Genomic DNA, 19929 nt, shown 5'->3' with positions numbered 1-19929 from the left:
TGTTAAAAATCAATTGACCAGGGCCGGCCCCGTGGCTTAGCAGTTAAGTGTGTGCACTCCGATACTGGCGGCCCGGGTTCGGATCCCCAGCGCACACCGACGCACCGCTTCTCCGGCCATGCTGAGGCCGCATCCCACACACAGCAACTAGAAGGATGTGCAGCTATGACATACAACTATCTACTGGGGCTTTGGGGAAAAAAAAATCAATTGACCATATGTGTATAAATTTATTTCTGGACTCTCAATTCTGTTCCATTAATCTGTGTGTCTATCCTTATGCCAGTACCGCACTGTCTTGATTACTATAGCTTTGTACTAAGTTTTAAACTCAGGAAATGAAAATCCTTCAACTTTGCTCTTCCTTTACAAGATTATTTTGGCTATTCTGGGTCCCTTGCATTTCCATATAAATTTTGGGATCAGCTTGTCCTTTTCTGCAAAAAAGACAGTTGAAATGATGCCTGTCAATTTTTGCTTGATAATTTGAGACTCTTTATTTGGAACCCGTAGTTACAGAGTCAAGAACTCAGAGTGATCTGAGGGTGGTTCCGAGAACTTGAGCTTAAATATCACCCCGTCTCCTCAAACAACCACCACACACATTAAGTGAAATGATGGATCTGCAATTTAGGAGGTAAAAAATGCTCAGAGACAACAGGCGTATCCTGACTCTGAATGTCATCTTGTCTCCCCTCTGCCTCACTGTCCTTGCCCAGTGTGGACTCTAGAAAAAGCCTGAGTGTTGGCCCATGCCCTGCACAAATGGCTGGAGGGCTTCCGGCAGGTCATTCTGTCCTCCAGCAGTCCAGGACCTGTGTACTTTTTAATCCTGAGGAGGGCTCTGGTCCCTAACTCCTACATCCCAGCGCATGGAGGTCATGGTAACTTCCCTGCATGCACAGTCTTATTTATAGATGCCTCCCTTAAGAGGGCTTTGAAGGGGCACACAGAAGAATCAGCACAGTAAGGACCCTGGGGCTCTGCTTTGCAGATCATTGGCTTCAAAGCCAGAGACAGCTAAGTCCTCTAATCCATAAGGTCAAAACGCAAAAACAAAAATAAAATAAAAGCAATTTTTAATATTATACAAACTAAATGTTGATCCAGTGTAGAATTCTCAGAGAACTCCGTATTCTCACCGCTCCTGCTTGGCAATCAGAATTCTGTCTTCATCAGAGGCCATGCAGAAATTTTTATTTTCTGTAGCTGTGCTGTTCCAAATGTCCAGGGCAACAAACACTGTTGCATCTTATGGCAATTTTGCCACAGGCCTCAGTTTCCCTGGCCTTTGAGTGATTAAGTATACTTGATGCAGGGGATAGAAACCCTTTGAGGGTCCCTGCTTGGCCTCTATCCCTCCCTGAGAATGGCCCCCCTGGCATCTGTGTGAACTCCATGACAACAATCCATTAGCTGAGCAGTGACCAGTCAGACTCTCTCTTTCCAGAATTTGAGACTCACCTAGACTGGAGTCAGTCAACGGCAGGTGCATGGACTTGTGTGGATACATCAAATGGGCACCGTGTGTAGGCCAAAGTTTGGAGAGCATGTCACTTGAGGAAGCAGAGACCACAGGTTTAGGAGAATGCCATAAATAGGAGGAAGAACGGAGGAGAACCCGCAACAGCAGAGGGCAGCTGTCTGCGCACTCTGTCCCCACGAGGCCCAGCCCAGAGGCACCGACTGATCCTTAGGCAGCGTGTGTTGGGTCCTGCACCTCAAACCTTGCCACCAAAGCAGGGTGGGACCAGGAGGCTGAAGGTGAATCCAGGGGCATTTGGCCATATCTGGAAGGCATTTTTTCCAAGTGTCTTGCTTTTTTTCTTCAAAATAGATTGGGGAGGCATTTTACTCTAAAATAGATCTATGCTTAATAGAAAGTGTTTTTCTACAAAGAATTTTGAGCTAAAACCATGCCATGTATCCCGTGCATTCTGAACTCCTGACGTACTAGCCCTGGTTTGAGAAACAAGGAGTCTGTCCAGAGTCTGATTTCGGAAATGAGAAGCACGAAGCCCTAAGATAAAGGCCTTTCTTCTTTCCACCTTGCTGTCAGTTTTCTACTCTGAAAAATAAGGTTAAATGGTACTTCCAGGGCTGCAATGAAGATCGAGAGACTGAATAAAGCGCTTAGCAAAGTGCCTTAAAAACACGCCAAGTGAGAAAGTGAGGAATAAATGATTTCTCTCTCATTATCATTCCCTGTCGCTCCCTCCTCCGCCTCTTCCCAGGCCGCTTTCTTCCGCCCTGAACCTCACTGCCCGAGGCCTCTCTCACTCCCCGCCCCGGAAGCCTGAACCCCGCCCGCCGAGCCGAGCGCGCACGTCGGGAGCGGACAGCCCCGCCGCGCGCCCCGCAGCCGCCGGCGCGCCGGACCCGGTAACCGCGCCCGGAGGGCGGCCCCTCCGAGGCCAGCCGATTCCGGGGCGGGCGCTGGGGTTCCGCTGCCCGCTCGCCGCGGCCACCGCCCCCCGCGAGCCGGCGCCCCAGCGGCCGAGCCTTCCCGCGGGCCGTCCCTGGGTCCCCTCCCGGCGATCGCGGCGCCCTCCCCAGGGTAATCGCGGTTTCGGTCAGCTCTGGCTTCAGCGTGACAGTGTCGGCCTCTTTGCCCTCTTTCTGTAACCTCTAGTTCGGCGGGCGCTCGGACTTGGAGGAACCTGGGAGGGTTGAGGTTTTCCGATGCTTTGCACCTTCTGCAGGGTTTCTGCAGTTCTCGGAGAGCCCCCAAACTGGGAAGTCTGCGGTGTTTTCAGAGGCTGGGAGTGGAGCTTTATCCTGCAGACCTTTTCAAAACCTTGTTGGCCCGGGGCCCGGCTAGCGGAGGACTGGTGCCCAATGACCTTAGAGAGGCAGGGGCCTGCCTTGGGCCTGTTGGGGTCTCCACCCGGAGGGGCGCAGGCTGCGATCTATGATCAGCGGCGGGGGTTTAGACGCTGGGGTCCAAGTCTCCACCCTGCCCCATCCCTTCTCAGAAAATCTCTTCACCTCACAAATCTCTTCTCACGGAGGAGCCCTTTCTGAAATGTTTCCCTACCTTGGGGTTGTCTCCTGTTTCCCTTGTTATTTATCCAAGTTATTGGTCAGAGTTTTTCTGACCTGTCTCCACTCTGGAATAGCGTCCAGAGGAGTCACAAAGGCAAATTATAAAACCTTATATCCACAGATCGCTCAGTCCGGTTCCCATGGGATGCTTGGAGCCCCCATACAACGGTCCAACAAAAGTGCTTGATTTTCGTCCTCCCTCCTGGGGCAAATGCTTCTGCTTCTGGGCTTCTCTGTTTGGTTTACTTTACACTGAACCCCGTGATGGTTATTCTCTGTAGCTCGGCCCTACTGGCCTGAGAATGTAGCCCCTTGGGGTCATTGGACAGAACAGGAGCTGTCCTTCCCCAGTGAAGATCAGTGTGCTGATCAGTGCTGTTCCCAGCACTGATCTGATGTGCGCAGAGCCCAGTGTCAGGCCCTCTCCTTCGTTCCTGGGCCAGTTTGTCCACATCCTTCTTAAAATGGGGAGCCCACAACAGAGCCTAGTGCCCAGGTGTGATGTGGTCCACCTCACCCAGGGAAGGGCATTCTGCAGATGTTTTCTTTTCCTATTCCTTATGGCCCTGCCTGCCCCTACCCCTGCCCTCATGGCTGCGGCAGCTTTGGCAGCTCAGTTGTCTCCTTTCTTTTGGTCTGGTCCCATGAAGTGGCCAGGCAGGATCTCCCTCTTGTTACTCCAGGATCTTGGGCAGTTTTGCATGGGCTCTAAGCCTTGCCACAGAATTACAGAAATTCCTCCCCTTATTGAAGGCACTCCTAGCCCCTGGCCCGCTACTCTGGTTCTGTTCTGTGAAACATTGGGCCTGCTTGGCTTACCTGCTGCAGTTGGCTTTTGAAGTTACCCTGATTTCATTTCTTTGACATGCACCCCATACCGGGTGACCAGATGTCCCAGGTTGCCTGAGACAGCATACTTATTAATAGTATCCACTTTCACTTTCGAAAGATTCATGACTGGGATGATCAAACTTGTCTCTGTTGTCAACTTAGGAAAGAGAGGCAATTGCAAAACAAAAGGAGAAAATTTATTTGTGGTCTTAGAATTGCAATTTGGGGCACACAGGTTCTGGCAGCAGCCAGAAAAGTGTCCTCTTGAGGAATAACAGTCAGGAGTTTTTATTAGCAAAAAGGAGAGCCTGGAACAGATACCTCAGTTGTTTGTTAGGGAGGGTAAATTTATGTTACAGTTCACTGGCTTACTCAAGGACATCTTGTTGACACCAGAAAAAGTGTATTTTTGCACAATCTTTCAGAAAATCCTTTCTCAGCACTAACTCCCTTTTGGCAAGTCAGCAAGGTCAGCACAATTTCATATTTTTAACAAGATGTAGTCCGGGGTACAAAATGGAGTCGATGTTGTCAACTTGTTTCACTGTCTCTAAGTGGGGTGCACTTGTATTTGTAGGCCTAGAAGTGGCACGTGGCAGCCCACGTAGGACTCGCAATGGGTTCAGAGGTGTTAGAGCCACGGTCTAGGAAATCAGATTTCCTCTAGGTCAAGGCTAGCTCATACCCTTTCTTATAGGTGGAAAGCTTCAGGTGACTTTGCCCCCAGAGGGCAGGGGGTCCCCTCTGGGGCACAGAAACAAGTCCAGGCTGGTTCTGAGAACTGTGTCTAGTCAAATTCATCCTGAGAGGTGCTTTAAAATCAGAGCCCTGAATTCACAGCCATGATCCAGAGAAAGGTGTTCAGAGCTCAAGCCCAGCTGCTTGACATGGCACCTGGCTCCTGGGAACCTACCTGTTGCGGAAGTCTGACCAAAGTTAGGCTTGCGGTGCCCTTTGACCCTTCCCCCACCCGCGTCAGAGAGCTCTGACTCCACACAGGGCCAAGTAGCCAGGTCTAGACAGTATTACGGGTAGTGTGTCAGCGCTTCTAACTATTCTTCTAGGATTAGGCTGAAGGCAGGGCACTGGTTTTCAACTGGGATGACCAACTGTCCTAGTTTGTCTGGGACTGAGGGTTTACCTGGGGCAGGGGACTTTTAGTTTTAAAACTAGGAAAGTCTTGGGCAAACTGGGATGAGTTGGTCACCCTATTCTTAACCCTGGCTGCACATTAGACTCACATGAGGAGACTCTCTTTCAGAGATTCTAATTTAATTGACCCAGATAGAGTCCCAGATAGGAGTATTTTTTTAAAGGTCCCAAGGGGAGTCTAACAAACTGCCAGAGTTGAGAACCACTAGGTTATAGGCAACATTGTTAGATAACCATGGAAGGTGGTTATTTTTTGAGCAGAAGTAGACCCAAACATCTCTCAAAAAGGTATATGACCAAGTGTGACGGTCTACTCATTATTAAGAGGGATATCAAAATGGTGGTTGCCTATTATTGCTATTATCTTTCCCCACACCAGGCCTTCTTTCTCACCAGTAAGGACCAAGATTTTTCCTTTCTGGCTTGCTCTGGTAGCCCCTCTCCCAAGGTAATAGGTGAGTGGAATTGCCTCATTTTGATTGGAGGGGTCATGATTTGCACAGTCCCAGATAAAGCTGACACAAGTGATGGTTCAAGAGCTAGCTGAGGGAGCTGTGTATACATCAGCTTTGCCTGAGGGATGCTGGAGCTTGGAGACCAGGTGCCTCTGGGACTGTCCCCTCTGCAGGCCTCCAGGATCATGTGGTACATCGGCACTCGGGGGATGACCCCACGAGTTGACTTTGAGGGGGCCCTGTTCTCTGGCTATGCACCCGATGGGGGCCTCTTCATGCCTGAGGAACTCCCGCAGCTGGGCAGAGAGACCCTGTGTCAGTGGAGTGTGCTCTCCTACCCTAGCCTGGTGAAGGAGCTGTGTGCCCTCTTCATTGGCCCTGAGCTCATTCCAAGAGATGACTTAAATGGTGAGCACCACCCCCCCACTTCCACCCCCTACCCATCCCAGCCTGGCCCCCCAGAGAGTCGCAAATTCATCACTCAATCCTTAGGAGATTGAGTGGAGATCTTTAGTCTGCAGATCTTTAGTCACATTTCCCAAACTTTGGGTCTTTTTCCAGACTCTAGACTTCCAGAATTGGAAATATCCCCAAAGAGTTCATCTATTCCAGCTCCCACCTCCAGCGAGATGAATACCAAAATGATCTGCAGAGAAATTTTTTCCTTTAATTTATTTTTAAAACACCTTTCAAGACGAGCAGCTTGAATGTTGGGATTTTTCTTCCTGCATATTAAGCACCCTTAGACTGCTGTTTTATTTCCTTGAGTTGTAATTCCAGAAGAGACTTTGAGAGTGTCCTGGACCAGCTTGTCTCAAACTGTCATGTGCCTGTGGATTCCCCCAGGGAGCTCTGTAAAATGCAGATTCTGATTCCATAGAGCTGAAGTGGGCCTGAGAATTCTGCACTCCTGTCAAGTGTCCAGATGATACTAGTGCTTGTGGTCCATGGACCAAATATATGATATAACCCATAACGTAATGGTGAGAGTTTGGGGCCGGGAAGGAGAGGAGGACCACTCAAAATGTCTGATGTCATTACCTGGGTGCTTATTAGAATTCTCAGACTCCCTCAGACCTACTGAACTAGAATCTGCATTTTAAGATCCCAGGTGACTGGTTTGCAAATTCAAGTTTGAGAAGCGCTGCTCTAGACTGCCCTGCCTTGGGTAGGATTGTATGTAAACCATCCCAAGGTTCTGGAATCACAGATGTGAGACTGAGTAATGCCAAAAACAAACAAACCAAAAACAATATCGTGTCTTTAGGAAGGAAAATTAGAAGAGATGAGACATTGGTCTGTTTGTCACATAACTTTAACTGAACCTCCATTGTAATACATGCTCACAAGAAATCCAAATGAGGAAGTTTATAAAGTGAAAAATGAAAGTCTTACAGCACCAATTCTGCTCTCTGCGGGAATCACTATGAGGACTCTATGAACAGTTTGGTGCATGTCTTTCCAGACTTTTTTCTAGGATTATACAATTACATTCATACACAGTGTCATTTAGAATAAAAATTTCTGGTCTTTTTATCTGGTAACTAGAGATAGAGACATCAAATTCAAAAGTATAAAGAGACTGAAAGAGAACTTTAGGGAAAATATAATGTGCTTCACCTACTGTCCAACCCCCTCCCCTTGCAGATCTGATTGACCGAGCCTTCAGCAGATTCCGCCACAGAGAGGTGGTCCATCTGTCCAGGTTGAGGAAAGGGCTGAACGTGTTGGAGCTGTGGCATGGGGTCACGTATGCATTTAAGGACCTGTCCCTGAGCTGCACAGCACAGTTCCTGCAGTACTTCCTGGAGAAGAAGGAGAAGCATGTCACCGTGGTTGTAGGTGTGTATTGTGGGCGTGAACTCTGGAGCCCCTTAGTGTCCCGGTATCCACCTGCAGAATGCCCTCTGTTGATGTCTCTCAGGGAGTGTGTTACTGGTTCTTCTAGAGCAGGGTTCTTAACCTTTTCTTGTGCCATGGGCCCCTTTGACAGTCTGGTGGAGGCCATGGAACCTTCTCAGAATAATATTTTTAAAATAAATATATAAAATACATAAGATTATGTGGTACCAAGTTCACAGATGCTCTGAATTCTATCCATGGGTCTCTTGGAGGTTCATGGGCCCCAGATTAAGTACTAGGTTCCTACCCTCCAAGTATTTAAAAGTAGATGTTGCTCATTTGGCAACAATGCTTGAGGGGCCATTTCTTTCGTTTTCCATCTCCCTTGTTCTAAAGGGAAGGGTTCTTCTTTCTTCTCATTGAGGAACATCTGGGGACACAGGGAGTGCTGCCATTGAGAGTGTTCAAGGGGCAAAGAACGTGGACATCATCGTTCTGCTGCCCAAGGGTCGCTGCACGAAGATTCAGGAGCTGCAGATGACAACAGTGCTAAAGGAGAACGTCCATGTGTTTGGAGGTGAGTTCTGGGACAGAGGCTCCAGGGACAACATGACCCTGCCTTGAGTGGGTCTGTTTTGGGAGATGGGCTGCGACAAAACTGGTCAGTTGACTCGCTGACCATCCTTCCTCCTCCTCTTTCTCTCTGCATCTCTTCCTTCATCAGTCATGTTTTGAGGTTGGTATATGCCTTGGGTTAGCTCTGGGCAGGCTCTTGGCTACACAGTCTCATAAACTATTGGAGATGACAGGTGCATAAACCAATACTGACAGTACAACCTAGGAAGTGCGAATTTAAAACTACACCCCAAAGAATGCCACCTCCATGCAAGTTCAACCTGCTGGTGCCGCGTTTACAGGCAGCCACCCAGAGCCATAGCCTGAGCCAAGTGACTTGGGTTTTGTCCCAGGGCACTGAAATTTAGAAGGCACAAACATGCTAAACAATTATTTTAAGAGAATTACATATTGACAGCTCATGCCCTCCCTTACACTGTAGAAATGACTAAGCCATGCACCTGGTTAGCAGGTCTAAGTATTTAAAGTAGGAAGCTGCTCAGTGGCACTCATTGCTAGTGACAGCCCTTCCTGAGCCACATCATGAATCGTAGCCTTTCATGCTTAGAGAAAAGCAAAAAACCATCTTCTTTAATGCCAGGCCATCTATTCCAGATGGATTTAATCATTGTGGAGATCAAGACTGGAGAAAGGGTGAGTCTGAGTGGAGCCACACATTTTTATTTCTACCTTTCATACTGCATAAGACTTCAGGTAGCCCCAAGGTAGGGGCCTTGGTCAGGTTTTTGTACACTGTAGCCTTGGGCAAGCTGTCTAGGAGGCCTGGCTTGGTTTGGTCACTCATCTGGCAGGATAGCAAATGTGGTGGCAGAAGACATTTCTTTTGCAACTGGCCTGGCCTCCTGGTATAATCCTGTAGAGGATGTTTTTATGTAATGCCAGTTTTGTCAAGGAGCAAAAGCACAGTGAAAACAAACTATAGCCATGGGAGTAGCACGGGTATCCTTTGTCCATTTGTTCAAGAGCAGGCAACAAGCACCCCCTGTGCTCTTTTCTTTAGCAAGCACACGCATATTCCAGTGCAAAGTTCATGCTTTAGCTAATGCAAGTGTTGGCAAAATCTTACACATTAGTCTTGGTCATTGCCCATATTTGGCTGCATTTTTCTGCAGTCATTGCAAGATTTTATGCACAAAATTCAGGCTCCTGAGGGTCCCTGTTATACCCCAAGCACTAAAATGGCTAGTTATGGATCTAGGACCGTCTTTTCCTAGAATCAAAGCAGAGAATAATTTTCTGTACCTCTGTCCTGCCACCTACTCCCTTCTCCCTTTGTACAAGAATATTGGAAGGCTTTTTACCTAAGGGCGTGCATGGAAGCTCCATTCCTGACTATGAGTTGAAGAATGGTGCCCATTTGCAAAATAGTGGCAGAAAAGTGGATGGCGATGGGTGCAGTTTGTCAGAAATGTGTTATTGCTGAAGCCAAAGGGGTATTGCTGTTTCTCACGTGTTCTGAGCTTCAAGAAAGTAAGGTAGGAGACTCTAAAGAAATTAGTTTTTATTTTTAAACAGCACTGTTCAAGTGCTTCCTTTCCTTTCTAGAATCTTCTGATTTGGTTTCAAGTAGGACATATGTTAGTTCAGGAGCTAATAGTGAATATGTGTTTTTACTTAGACTGGTGAGCTCAGAGAGTAGGGATGGGCCACCTGAATTGTTGTGTGTTGGACGCTGTTTTATAAAATCATTAATTTCCATATACATTGTATCCTTGGTTCTTCTTAAGCACAGAATAATCCACACATATTAGTTATATATTATTTGGGATGTTTTTTAGGTGGAAGTAATAGAAAATCCAACTCAGACCAGCTTGAACAAGAATATTTTCCAGCTTATGTAACTGAAAGTCCAGAGGTGGGGTGGGCTCCCAATTGGTTGACAACAGTGCCTTCAGGGACCCAGGTTCTTTGCGTTCTCTGCTCAGCCTTCCCCAATTCTAAGGCTCATTCCTCTTGTGGCATATGATGGTTACTTGAGGTAACCAAGTCTCCCTCTTCCTGTGGTTCTCTCTTAAAAGCAGTGACTCTTTTCCTGGAAACCCAGCAAACATCCCCCCATGTGTGTGGATCTAGAGTCAGTCCCCAGTGTCGCTGCTGTTACACGGTGGTGCGGGTGGAATGGTTAACAACGTCAGTGCCTACTCTGGCACTTCCCCCAGTAAATCTTACTCCCTCTCCTCCAAGTTTGGATCCGGTGGAGAAATAGACCCAGGTTTAAGAGAAGAGATGAATATTGGCTTGGTTGCTGGTTGAGCTGGATTGGAGAATACAACTTGGATTAGTAGCCAATTCACCCATAAATTTACCCAGCAATTCACCCATAAATTAAGCTGTGTACATACCCAGCTCGGGGAGGAGAAGTCCTGCCCATGTGGGCTTACCTACCATGGAGGAGCAGGGAGCAGAACACCCACCGTTTTGACCTAAATGAGGGAAGAAGGGCAGAACACGTGGCAACAGTGACTCTTTCCGCCCTAACCCCTGATAGAGGACCGTGGATTAAAGGACCAACCTCCCACTGTGTCACAATCAGATAAACCATTTCTCCTTCTTCCCAGAGAGTGGGGGAGGTGGGCCTGGAGTACAAAGAGGAATTCTTTTCCCAATATCCCAGTAGGTTGACATTTTATATTATATAATGGTAGAAAAAATGGAAATATGACCACAAGAATATGAGTCATGGTTTCTATCCTCGAGGAGCTTAATTTTGAGTCTAGAAAGCCAGGCCAAGACACGAGAGTGAAGAAACCAAAGCCGAGCGAAGGTCCCAGCAGGATGGGCTCAGTCTGGGAGGGCCTTGTTGCGGGCAAGTGCTGACCGCCTGGGAGTTCTTCGTGCTCCTGATAGCTGCCTCTCCTCTCTCCCCTAACAGTGGAGGGAAACAGCGATGAGCTTGACGAACCCATCAAGGCCGTGTTTGCTGACGTGGCTTTTGTCAAGAAGCACAATCTGATGAGTCTGAATTCAATCAACTGGTCCCGGGTCCTCGTGCAAATGGCCCACCACTTCTTTGCTTACTTCCAGTGTGCACCATCCTTAGACACGCACCCACTGCCCACCGTGGAGGTGGTTGTGCCAACGGGGGCCGCTGGTAACCTTGCAGGTAGGGAGACCTTGGGTGGAAATGGGCTTTCCAGAAAAACACCTGTGGCCCCAGTCCTTCCAGGTGCCCTTTGGCTGCAACTGTGAGAAGATTGAGTCCTAATTCTGAAGGTGATGGGAAACTACACAGAAGAGGCTCCCAGAAAACTGCCCCCTAACGCCCTGTGGGGACATCCCGGCCTCTTGCTGCAGGGAAAGAATGATGGGGGTTAACTCCGATGTGCTCCGGCCGCCTGACCTGACGTGCTCGCTCAGCAGAGTGTGGAGAGATGAAGTCACGGTTCAGCGCCGTGCCAGCTGGCAGTGCCCCCTTCCAGAAAGACAGACTTTACTCCCAGCCTTGCCAGCGCCTGCTATGAGGGCAAGTGGCTCACCTGGCACAATGTATCCCCACTCCTAGACACAGAGACCGTGTGAGGTGGCAAGAGCTCTGGGGTTCTGGCCCCAGTTCTGTCATTTCATAGCCGAATGGCTGTGAGGCAGGCCCTTAGGCTCAGCTCCTCAGCTGTAAAAGAGAGATTACATCGCTTATCATATCTCTCAGGACTGCTGTGAGGCGCAAATCAGATTATGTATGTAGATGACCTTTGTAAGGGTAAAGTGCTGTACACCCACGTGACATTAAAATCATTATCTATAGTAGTAATTAACATTTATCAAGCACTCATTTATCAACCATCAGGCACTGCTCTAAGTGCTTTTCACCTCTTTAGCTCATTTGATCCTCCCATGTGCCTATGAGGAGGACAATACTATTATTTCCATTTTATAGTGAGGAAACTGAGGCACAGAGAAGTTAGTTGGCTTGCCCTGGTTACACACTGGTCAGTGGCAGAGCCAGGATTACAGCCCAGGCAGGCTGCTCCAGAGCCTGCACCCTGGCCCCTCGCTAGGCTGCCACTTCATGGGCAGTACTGTTTCTCATGGTTCTGTTGGTGGCATTGCTTCTGCTGGACGCCAGGGATGGCTTAGGTGAGACCAGGAAAGCATCTTAGTGGTCGGGAGTCTTCCTGACTTCTTCCAGTAACACAGGGATGGAAAGAACGGTGAGCTGGCAGTTAGGCAAGGACGACTCACCCTTTTTCACCACCAGTGCAGTGAAGCCCACGACGTTCCCCACTTGCATCAACCCCCAGTGAATGATGCCGCCTGGAGTCGTGCAGCCTGCACCTGCCCCATTGCCAACCACAGTGCCTGGCACAAAATAAACATTTGCAGAGGGTGCTCCTGTGTATCCCTGCTCCATCAGGAACTAGCTGTTGACCGTAAGTCCCTGGACCCTTCTGAGCCTCCATTTCTCCTCTGTCATATGAGGATATCATGATGTTTACGTGAGGATCAAGTAAAATAAGAATGTGAAAGTCCTTTGCAAAGTCAAGAGTGATATCTGGGTGGTGTGGTTATCCCTAACTCCCCTTAGCTACTCACCAGAGATAAACCATTCATGGAAGTATGTACAACCTTCCTAAACTACATTACCTTTTTGGGCTCTCCATCTCTCAGGTCAGGGTGAGGAATTTCTTGTTTGTTCCATGCAAACAGGAACTGCTGTTAAGGTGGACCAAGGGTGCTGCTCTGTCCTCCCTTGGTGCCTCTCCAGGAGATGCAGTCTGAAGGCACTGGTTCTAGGACACCGAGTCAGGGGACAAGAGCATGTGCTCTGGACTTAGACCTAGTTTCAGTCCTTATTCTGCCACATAGCCGGCTTTGGATGGGTCATTTCAACTTCCCAGAGCCTTCATTTTCTCGTCTGCAAATGGCAGCCGGTGTGCGTGTCAGTACCTGGCAAGGGGTGGCATAGAGAACAGCATCAGGGGATGGCAACATTCTCCTCCTCCTCTTTCTCCTTTTTTTTTTTGTGTAACACCTTTATTGCTGTATAATTCGCATACCATACTATTCATCCATTTAAAGTATGTAATTCAATGGTTTTTAGTATATTCACAGATTCGTGCAACCATCAGCTACAATAAATTTTAGAACATTTTCATCACCCTAAAAGGAAACCCATTCCCATCAGCAGTCACATCCCATTTCCCCTCATCCCCACCCCCCTCAATTCTAGACAACCACTGATCTACTTTGTCTCTACAGATTTGCCTGTTCTGGACATTTCATATAAATGTAATCATACAATATGTGGTCCCTTGTGTCTAGCTTCTTTCACTTAGTGTAATGTTTTCAAGGTTCATCCATGTTCTAGCATGTATCAATACTTCATTCCTTTTTATGGCTGAATAATATTCCATTGTTGGTATATACCACCTTTTGTTTATCCATTCATCAATTAATGGACATTTGGATTGTTTCAGTTTTTTAGCTATTATAAATAATGCTGCTATGAACATTTGTGTATGAGTTTTTGTGTTTCAAAATGTTTTCATTTCTCTTAAGTATGTATACCTGGGAATAGAATTTCTGGGTCATATGGTAACCCTATGCTCAACTTTTTGAATAACTGCCAGAGTGTTTTTCAAAGCAGCTGCACCATTTTACATTCCATCAGAAATGTATGAGGGTTCCAATTTCTCCAAATCCTCACCGACAGTTGTTATTATCTGGCTTTTTTATTCTAGCCATCCTAGCAGGTATGAAGTGGTATGTCATTGTGATTTTGGTTTGTATTTTCCTGATGACTAATGATATTGAGTATCTTTTGTGTGCTCACTGGCCATTTGTATATCTTCTTTGGAGAAATGTTTATTCAAGTCCTTTGCCCATTTTTTAATTGAGTTATTTGTATTTTTATTGTTGAGTTGTAAGACTTCTTTATATATTTGGGATACAAGTCCCTTATCAGATATATGATTTATAAATATTTTTTCCCATTCTGTGGCCTGCCTTTTCATTTTCTTGATAGTGTCTTTTGAAACACAAAAGCTTCAAAAAGCACAAAAATTTCTTTTTTTTTTTTTTGTGAGGAAGATCAGCCCTGAGCTAACATCCATGCTAATCCTCCTCTTTTTGCTGAGGAAGACTGGCCCTGAGCTAACATCTGTTGCCAATCCTCCTCCTTTTTTTCCCCAAAGCCCCAGTAGATAGTTGTATGTTATAGTTGCACATCCTTCTAGTTGCTGTATGTGGGATGCGGCCTCAGCATGGCCCGACAAGCGGTGCGTCGGTGCGCGCCCGGGATCTGAACCCGGGCCACCAGTAGCGGAGCGCGCGCACTTAACCGCTAAGCCACGGGGCTGGCCCCAGCACAAAACTTTCTTAATTTTGATGAAGTCTATTTATCTATTTTTTCTTTTGTGGCTTGTGCTTTTGGTGTCATGTCTAAGAAACTATTGTTCTTTTCCTCTCCTGTCTTAAGCTGGGTGCATTGCTCAGAAAATGGGCCTGCCCATCCGCCTGGTCGTGGCAGTGAACCGCAATGACATCATCCACAGGACTGTCCAGTGGGGAGACTTCTCTCTGTCCAAGGCCGTCAAGCCAACCTTGGCATCAGCTATGGACATTCAGGTGGAACCTGTGGGGAGCTGTGCAGGTCTGGCCCAGGTGTTGGTTGGGTGGGGATGGACAAGGGCTGAGCCAGGACCCTGCCTTTCTGCCCAGGTGCCCTACAACATGGAGAGGATCTTCTGGCTGCTATCCGGCTCTGACAGCCAGGTGACAAGGGCCCTCATGGAGCAGTTTGAAAGGACCCAAAGTGTGAGTCTACCCAAGGAACTGCACAGCAAGGTCAGTCACCACCCACACACTGTGGGGAAAGGAAAGGGTGCAGCCACAAGACTAGACTTGGGGTTTGAAAATCTGTTCAAGGGAAGGCCACATGTTTCTTGAGCACCTGCTATGAGCCTGGCACTTTTGCAGTCCCTTTATATGGAGTCATTTATTGAATGAGGAGAGGCAGTAGAGAGTATTGGCTTAGAGTCAGACGGGGCTCAACTCCAAGCCAGCTGTGAGACCCTGGACCAGTTTCTTAAACTCTGTGCCTCAATTTCCTCATCTGCATAATGGGGATAATAAGAATGCATACCTCATAGCATTGTTGAAGGTTTAAGTCAAATAATACTCATGAAGCACTTTGTATACTACCTGGCAATATAGGGCTTGATATGTTAACTATTATCATTTTTATTTATTATTGCTGTTGATTTCCAATAATAGCAACAACTGGAAGCCACTTTGCCCATCCAATATAAGCAGAGACCATTGTCCTGTTAGCTCTTTTTTTTGCAAAAGGAGTAAGAGAAATTTTATTTCCTCAGAGTGGTAGGAATCTAGTTGAGAGGGATTGCTTTTATTTTAATGCAACCTGGTGATGGTCACTTATTTTATGTAAAACAAACAAAGCAAAAAAGGATTTCATATGTTGAAGTTGCCTTTAATATTCTCTACCACATTCCCACCAAGTGGTCATTCCAGACTATGCATATCTCCAGTGACCAGGACCTCACTACCTCACATCGGCTTTTAATCATTACAGAGTTCTTGGTGTTGAGCTAGAACTGGCTCCTTCTAGCTTGCACACTGCTGAGCAGTCTGATTCCTATATTTGAAGAGAATCTTCGTTTACTCACTAGGGCTTCCTGGTTCCTTTAGCTGTCACTTATGAGACATAATTTTGAATGGTCAATGTCCATCTTAAAGAGTTGTTCCTGGAACTGGATACAGTTCTCTGGGCTTCGCTACCATGCAGACTGGAGTGGAATTTCTGTCTTCTGGAACGTATGCTTCTTTTGCTGCAACCTGTCTTAGTCACTTTGGACTGCTAGAACAAAGCACCGTAGACTGGGTGGCTTACAAACAACACCAATTTATTTCTTACAGTTCTGGGGGCTGGAAGTCTGAGATCAGGTTGGCATGGTTGGGTTCTGGTGAGGGCCCTCTTCTAATCCCTTAACATTAACCTGGGATTAGAGTTTCAACATATGATTTTGAGGGGACATCAACATTCAGACCATAACACAACCAAAGATCAACTTATTTGGTTAATGGTTTCTTTTGACATCTGCATTCCTTCTCCTCATGTAAAATGAGGTGCTCCATGAAGACAGACACTGTATCCCCCTAGCCAGGAACTATGCTGGTGAGATCTCCAACTGTGCTGGAGATACAAAGATAAATAAAATACATTCATTGTCTTCTCTGAACCCTAACGGGACAGGTAACTATATAAACGATTTATAATCGAGTATGTGCAGGGTGTTTGGCACATTGTAAGCATGCCATGGATTTTCAGAGAATGATCAAATAAACCATGCACACCCAGGGGGCGCCGAGAACGGAGTCTTCCTCTGTCTGAGGGTGGTGGGGAGTTTTCCTAGAGGAGGTGCTACGTGAGCTGGGTGGGACCTGACAGGAAGGTGTTCTCACACCCACAGGAAGCGGGCACACCATCAACAAAGCACCGGGAATGTTTGAATTCCCTTAACCTTCTGTGTTTCCTCAGGTTGTTGAACAAGACTATATACTAATTTGCTGATTCATGAGCTAAATATTAACTAAATTTATTGACCTGAAATTCAAACTTGTCCTTCCCCCAAGTTGAGTGAATCAGCTTAAACCTGGGAAACCAGATTTTTCTCTGAGCTGAACCTGAGCCGTTCAATCTAAACATTTCATTTGAGTCTCTGGTGTTTATGTGGTTATGTTATATGGTGGATTTTTGTCACCTTTTCCCCGGTTCCCCCCAACCCCGGTTCCCACTCCTCTGACCCTTGGACCTGTCAGCTTTCAGAGGCAGTCACATCTGAGTCAGTGTCGGATGAGGCCATCACCCAGACCATGGGCCGCTGCTGGGAAGAGAACCAGTACTTGCTGTGCCCTCACTCGGCCGTGGCCGTGAGCTACCATTACCAGCAGACTGACAGGCAGCAGCCCAGGTATGGGTTGGGGGCGCCTGGGTCACTGGGGGATGCTTTGGCTTTCAGAGGCCTTCCTCTTCCTCAAGCAGGGGAAACAGGAATGTGAACAAATGGCCTTAATAAGCATGATGGGTGCTGTGGAACTGTGCCCCAAGAACTGTGGTCCCAGAAGAGGGTGTGCGATAGATGTCTGGGGGCCCCACTGCGAGACATGGTGTGGGCCTCCAACGGGGAGGAGCAATTTGCCCTGCAGAGTCATTGTAGAAGTGAGTTCAAGGTACAAACATCTGTCTCTCTCTCCTCCATGACCCACCCTACCCCTAACCTTCCCCTGTTCCTGCTCCTCCCTCCTCCCCTTCTCCTTTCTGTACCTGCCCCTCTATCTATTGTTTCCTGCCCTCCTGTTCCCACCTGCTCCACCCCCCACAGCCCTCCTCGGTGTTGTCTGGCCCCCGCCTCTGCAGCCAAGTTCCCAGAAGCTGTCCTGGCTGCCGGGCTGATCCTGGAGACTCCCTCAGAGATCCTAGCCCTAGAGCAGAAGGAGACACGTTGCACCCCAATGCGGAGGGGTGACGACTGGACGCTGATGCTTCGGGACACAATTGAGGACCTAAGCCAGCAGTGGAGGGGTCCCTTCCTGAATGCCCGGGAATAGCCAGGCTGGAGTTGGCTTCTTTTAGGCTTCAGATCCCAGGGAGGCGTGCCCTTGGAACGGCCCTGTATACCTTCTCCCCATTAAGAATTGGTGTAGGACATTCTCAGGAGGCTGCTCAGTGGGGTCTGGAGCCAGCTGGTTTTGCTCCGCTCCATGGCTGCTCTGTGCATTCACCGCGGCGATGTTGTGCCTGGTCATCGGTGATGCCGGGTGGGGGTGTGGATGAATGCTGGAGGTGCGCCCCCACTGCTGCACGGTGCAGGAGCATCACTGCTGCATCTGAGAGTTTCAGGGACTGCAAATGAAGAGCCTTGGGCACAGAGTCGACCTCAGACCCTGAACTTGTGCTGGTGGGGCCACTCACTCCATTAACGCAGGCCTGGGGCTCATGGTCTCTGAGCCTTGGTTTATCTGGTCCCCAAGCCAGATCCACAAGTCTTGGCCTGCCTTGTCAGAGGCTTCCGCTCTGTTAAAATGTTGTGAATCCCTGCAATAAAAGTACATGTTCAGTGTGATGGTGACTCTGCATGGCCTGTGGGCAGAGAATGGTGGCTGCTGAGTAGTGATGGTGGTGCTGCAGTGTGTGCCCCATCCACCAGCTGCTCCAGACTGGGCCAGCATTGAGGGGGCAGCAGAGCAGGCAGTTGGGCAGGTGGCATGGGTGGTGGTGGTGCACAGGGTTGAGGTGTGGTGGGATCGCCAGATCCAGGCCTTTGGAAAGCATGCGCCTCAAGGTGTAAACTGAGTCAAGTTGCCATGTTGCTCATATATCGGGTTCACCTGCTTTATTAAACCAGGGCATATGTCATGGGCAGTGAGAAGCAATGATCCCTCCTTGACCGCTAAATAAAGTCCAAATGCCTACATTTCCATAGGTACCTCCGTAATCACGCTGCCCCAGAGAAATCAAGTTGTTCTTTCCTCTGAAAACATGACTCACGCTGTCCTCTCGCCCTCGACCCTGCGCTTGCCTCTGGGTGACTGTCCTTTGATGAGGCCACAAATCCCATCTCACAGGCTACTTAAGTCTTGGTTCCTGTGTCCCTCATCAGTCCAGCTGGAAATAATGATTCCTGTTTCTGAACTCTGGCAGAACTTCAACTGTAGCTTTCTTAAAGCGTGTATTTCCTTCTACCCTGTTTTATGTTTATCCACATTAGACATTATCTCCCCTTCTCTACGCTTCTTGACAATAAGAACCATTGTTTAACATGACAGGCTGAAACTTTTTGGATTTGCCTCTATTGATAAAAAATTTTTAACATGTTTTCCCAATGTATGTATACTAAATTATGTATAAACTACACAAACCATATGCTAAAATAGGAATGAAGGAATAATAATGAAACCTACATTTGTCTTTTCTCCACATATTCCAGTGGATTGTCTTGCGGGCCCATCTTTGGCAGTCCTGGCTGGGCACAGTGCCTGGTGCGTTCCATAACCAGCTGGGAACCAGGGCGCAGCTCCCCTGTGAGTGCATATACTGTGCAGTGGTTCTCAAAGTGTGGCCCTTGGGTCTCATCAAAGCGCACACTCCAGGCCCCTACCGCAGACCTTCAGACGCAGCTCTCTGGGCACGGGCTGGGCATCTGCGGTTCTTGCAAATTCCCCAAGCGAGTCTTCTATGCTAATTTGGGAAATTCTGGCCAGGGACTTCAAGTTTACAAATAATTTTCTTCCCCAGTGAGGTGTGCTTTATTTTCACAAGGGCATGCTGTATTCCTCCTACTGTTTTCATGATCCAGCTCTGCACTGTCCAGTCAGAAGCCAGTAGCCATATGTGACTGTTGAGCACTTGAAATGTGAATAGTATGACTAAGGAACTGAATTTTTAGTTTTGTTTAATTTTAATTAATTTACATTTAAATTTCAAAACTGTTACTTGATTCAGTTATTGGAAAATTTTTAAGTATGGTTGGAAAAATGCCGGTATGTGAATCTGCTTTTTCAGCTGTAAATTTTATGAGGTACATAAAATACAGATCAGTATTTCCAATGAAAATTTAGTGTTCTAACTGAGATATGCCACAACTATAAAATACATATTAGATCTCAAAGACTTTGACTGAAAAAAAATCTAAAATATCTTGATAATTTTATATTGATTACATATTGAAAGGATAATATTTTGATGTATTGGGTTAAATAAAATATATTATCAAAATTAATTCCATCTGTTTCCTTTTCCTTTTATAAGGACATTTAAAGTTATATGTGTGGCTCACATGTTGTATTCCTATGGACATCAGTGACCTAGAGCTTAGCCTTGGCTTTGTGTACACATGAACACACCGTAGAGAGTTGTGGGTGTAGTTATATTACTGGGTTCAAATCCTGTGTGGATTGAGGGGGGTTTTAGAAAAACATTGACATGTGAATGTCAACACAAGCCTCCTGC

General features: G+C 47.3%; 1 protein-coding gene across 5 annotated transcripts; it reads left to right on the top strand.

The window, feature by feature from the left end:
* Positions 1–2432: 2432 nt before the first annotated feature.
* On the top strand, positions 2433–19691 carry THNSL2 (threonine synthase like 2). Of its 5 annotated transcripts, none has more exons than XM_087436450.1 (9): positions 2433–2557; positions 5657–5891; positions 7131–7325; positions 7750–7902; positions 10834–11064; positions 14377–14525; positions 14619–14744; positions 16740–16891; positions 17303–18043. In XM_087436450.1, exons 2-9 carry the CDS (start codon positions 5669–5671, stop codon positions 17526–17528), a joined length of 1455 nt encoding a protein of 484 aa, XP_087292576.1. In that variant the 5' UTR covers positions 2433–2557; positions 5657–5668; the 3' UTR covers positions 17529–18043. The 5 variants fall into 5 exon arrangements, with proteins under 5 accessions (XP_087292576.1, XP_087292574.1, XP_087292575.1 ...); XM_087436448.1 differs by having other exon boundaries at positions 2508–2557; positions 5408–5891; XM_087436449.1 differs by lacking the exon at positions 2433–2557 and adding an exon at positions 2567–5483.
* Positions 19692–19929: the final 238 nt, after the last annotated feature.

The sequence above is a fragment of the Ceratotherium simum genome, chromosome 11 (assembly GCF_057802395.1).
Source record: "Ceratotherium simum simum isolate JZ-2026a chromosome 11, ASM5780239v1, whole genome shotgun sequence".
Taxonomy (NCBI): Eukaryota; Metazoa; Chordata; class Mammalia; order Perissodactyla; family Rhinocerotidae; genus Ceratotherium; species Ceratotherium simum.
This window is presented reverse-complemented; position numbering and strand designations above follow the sequence as displayed.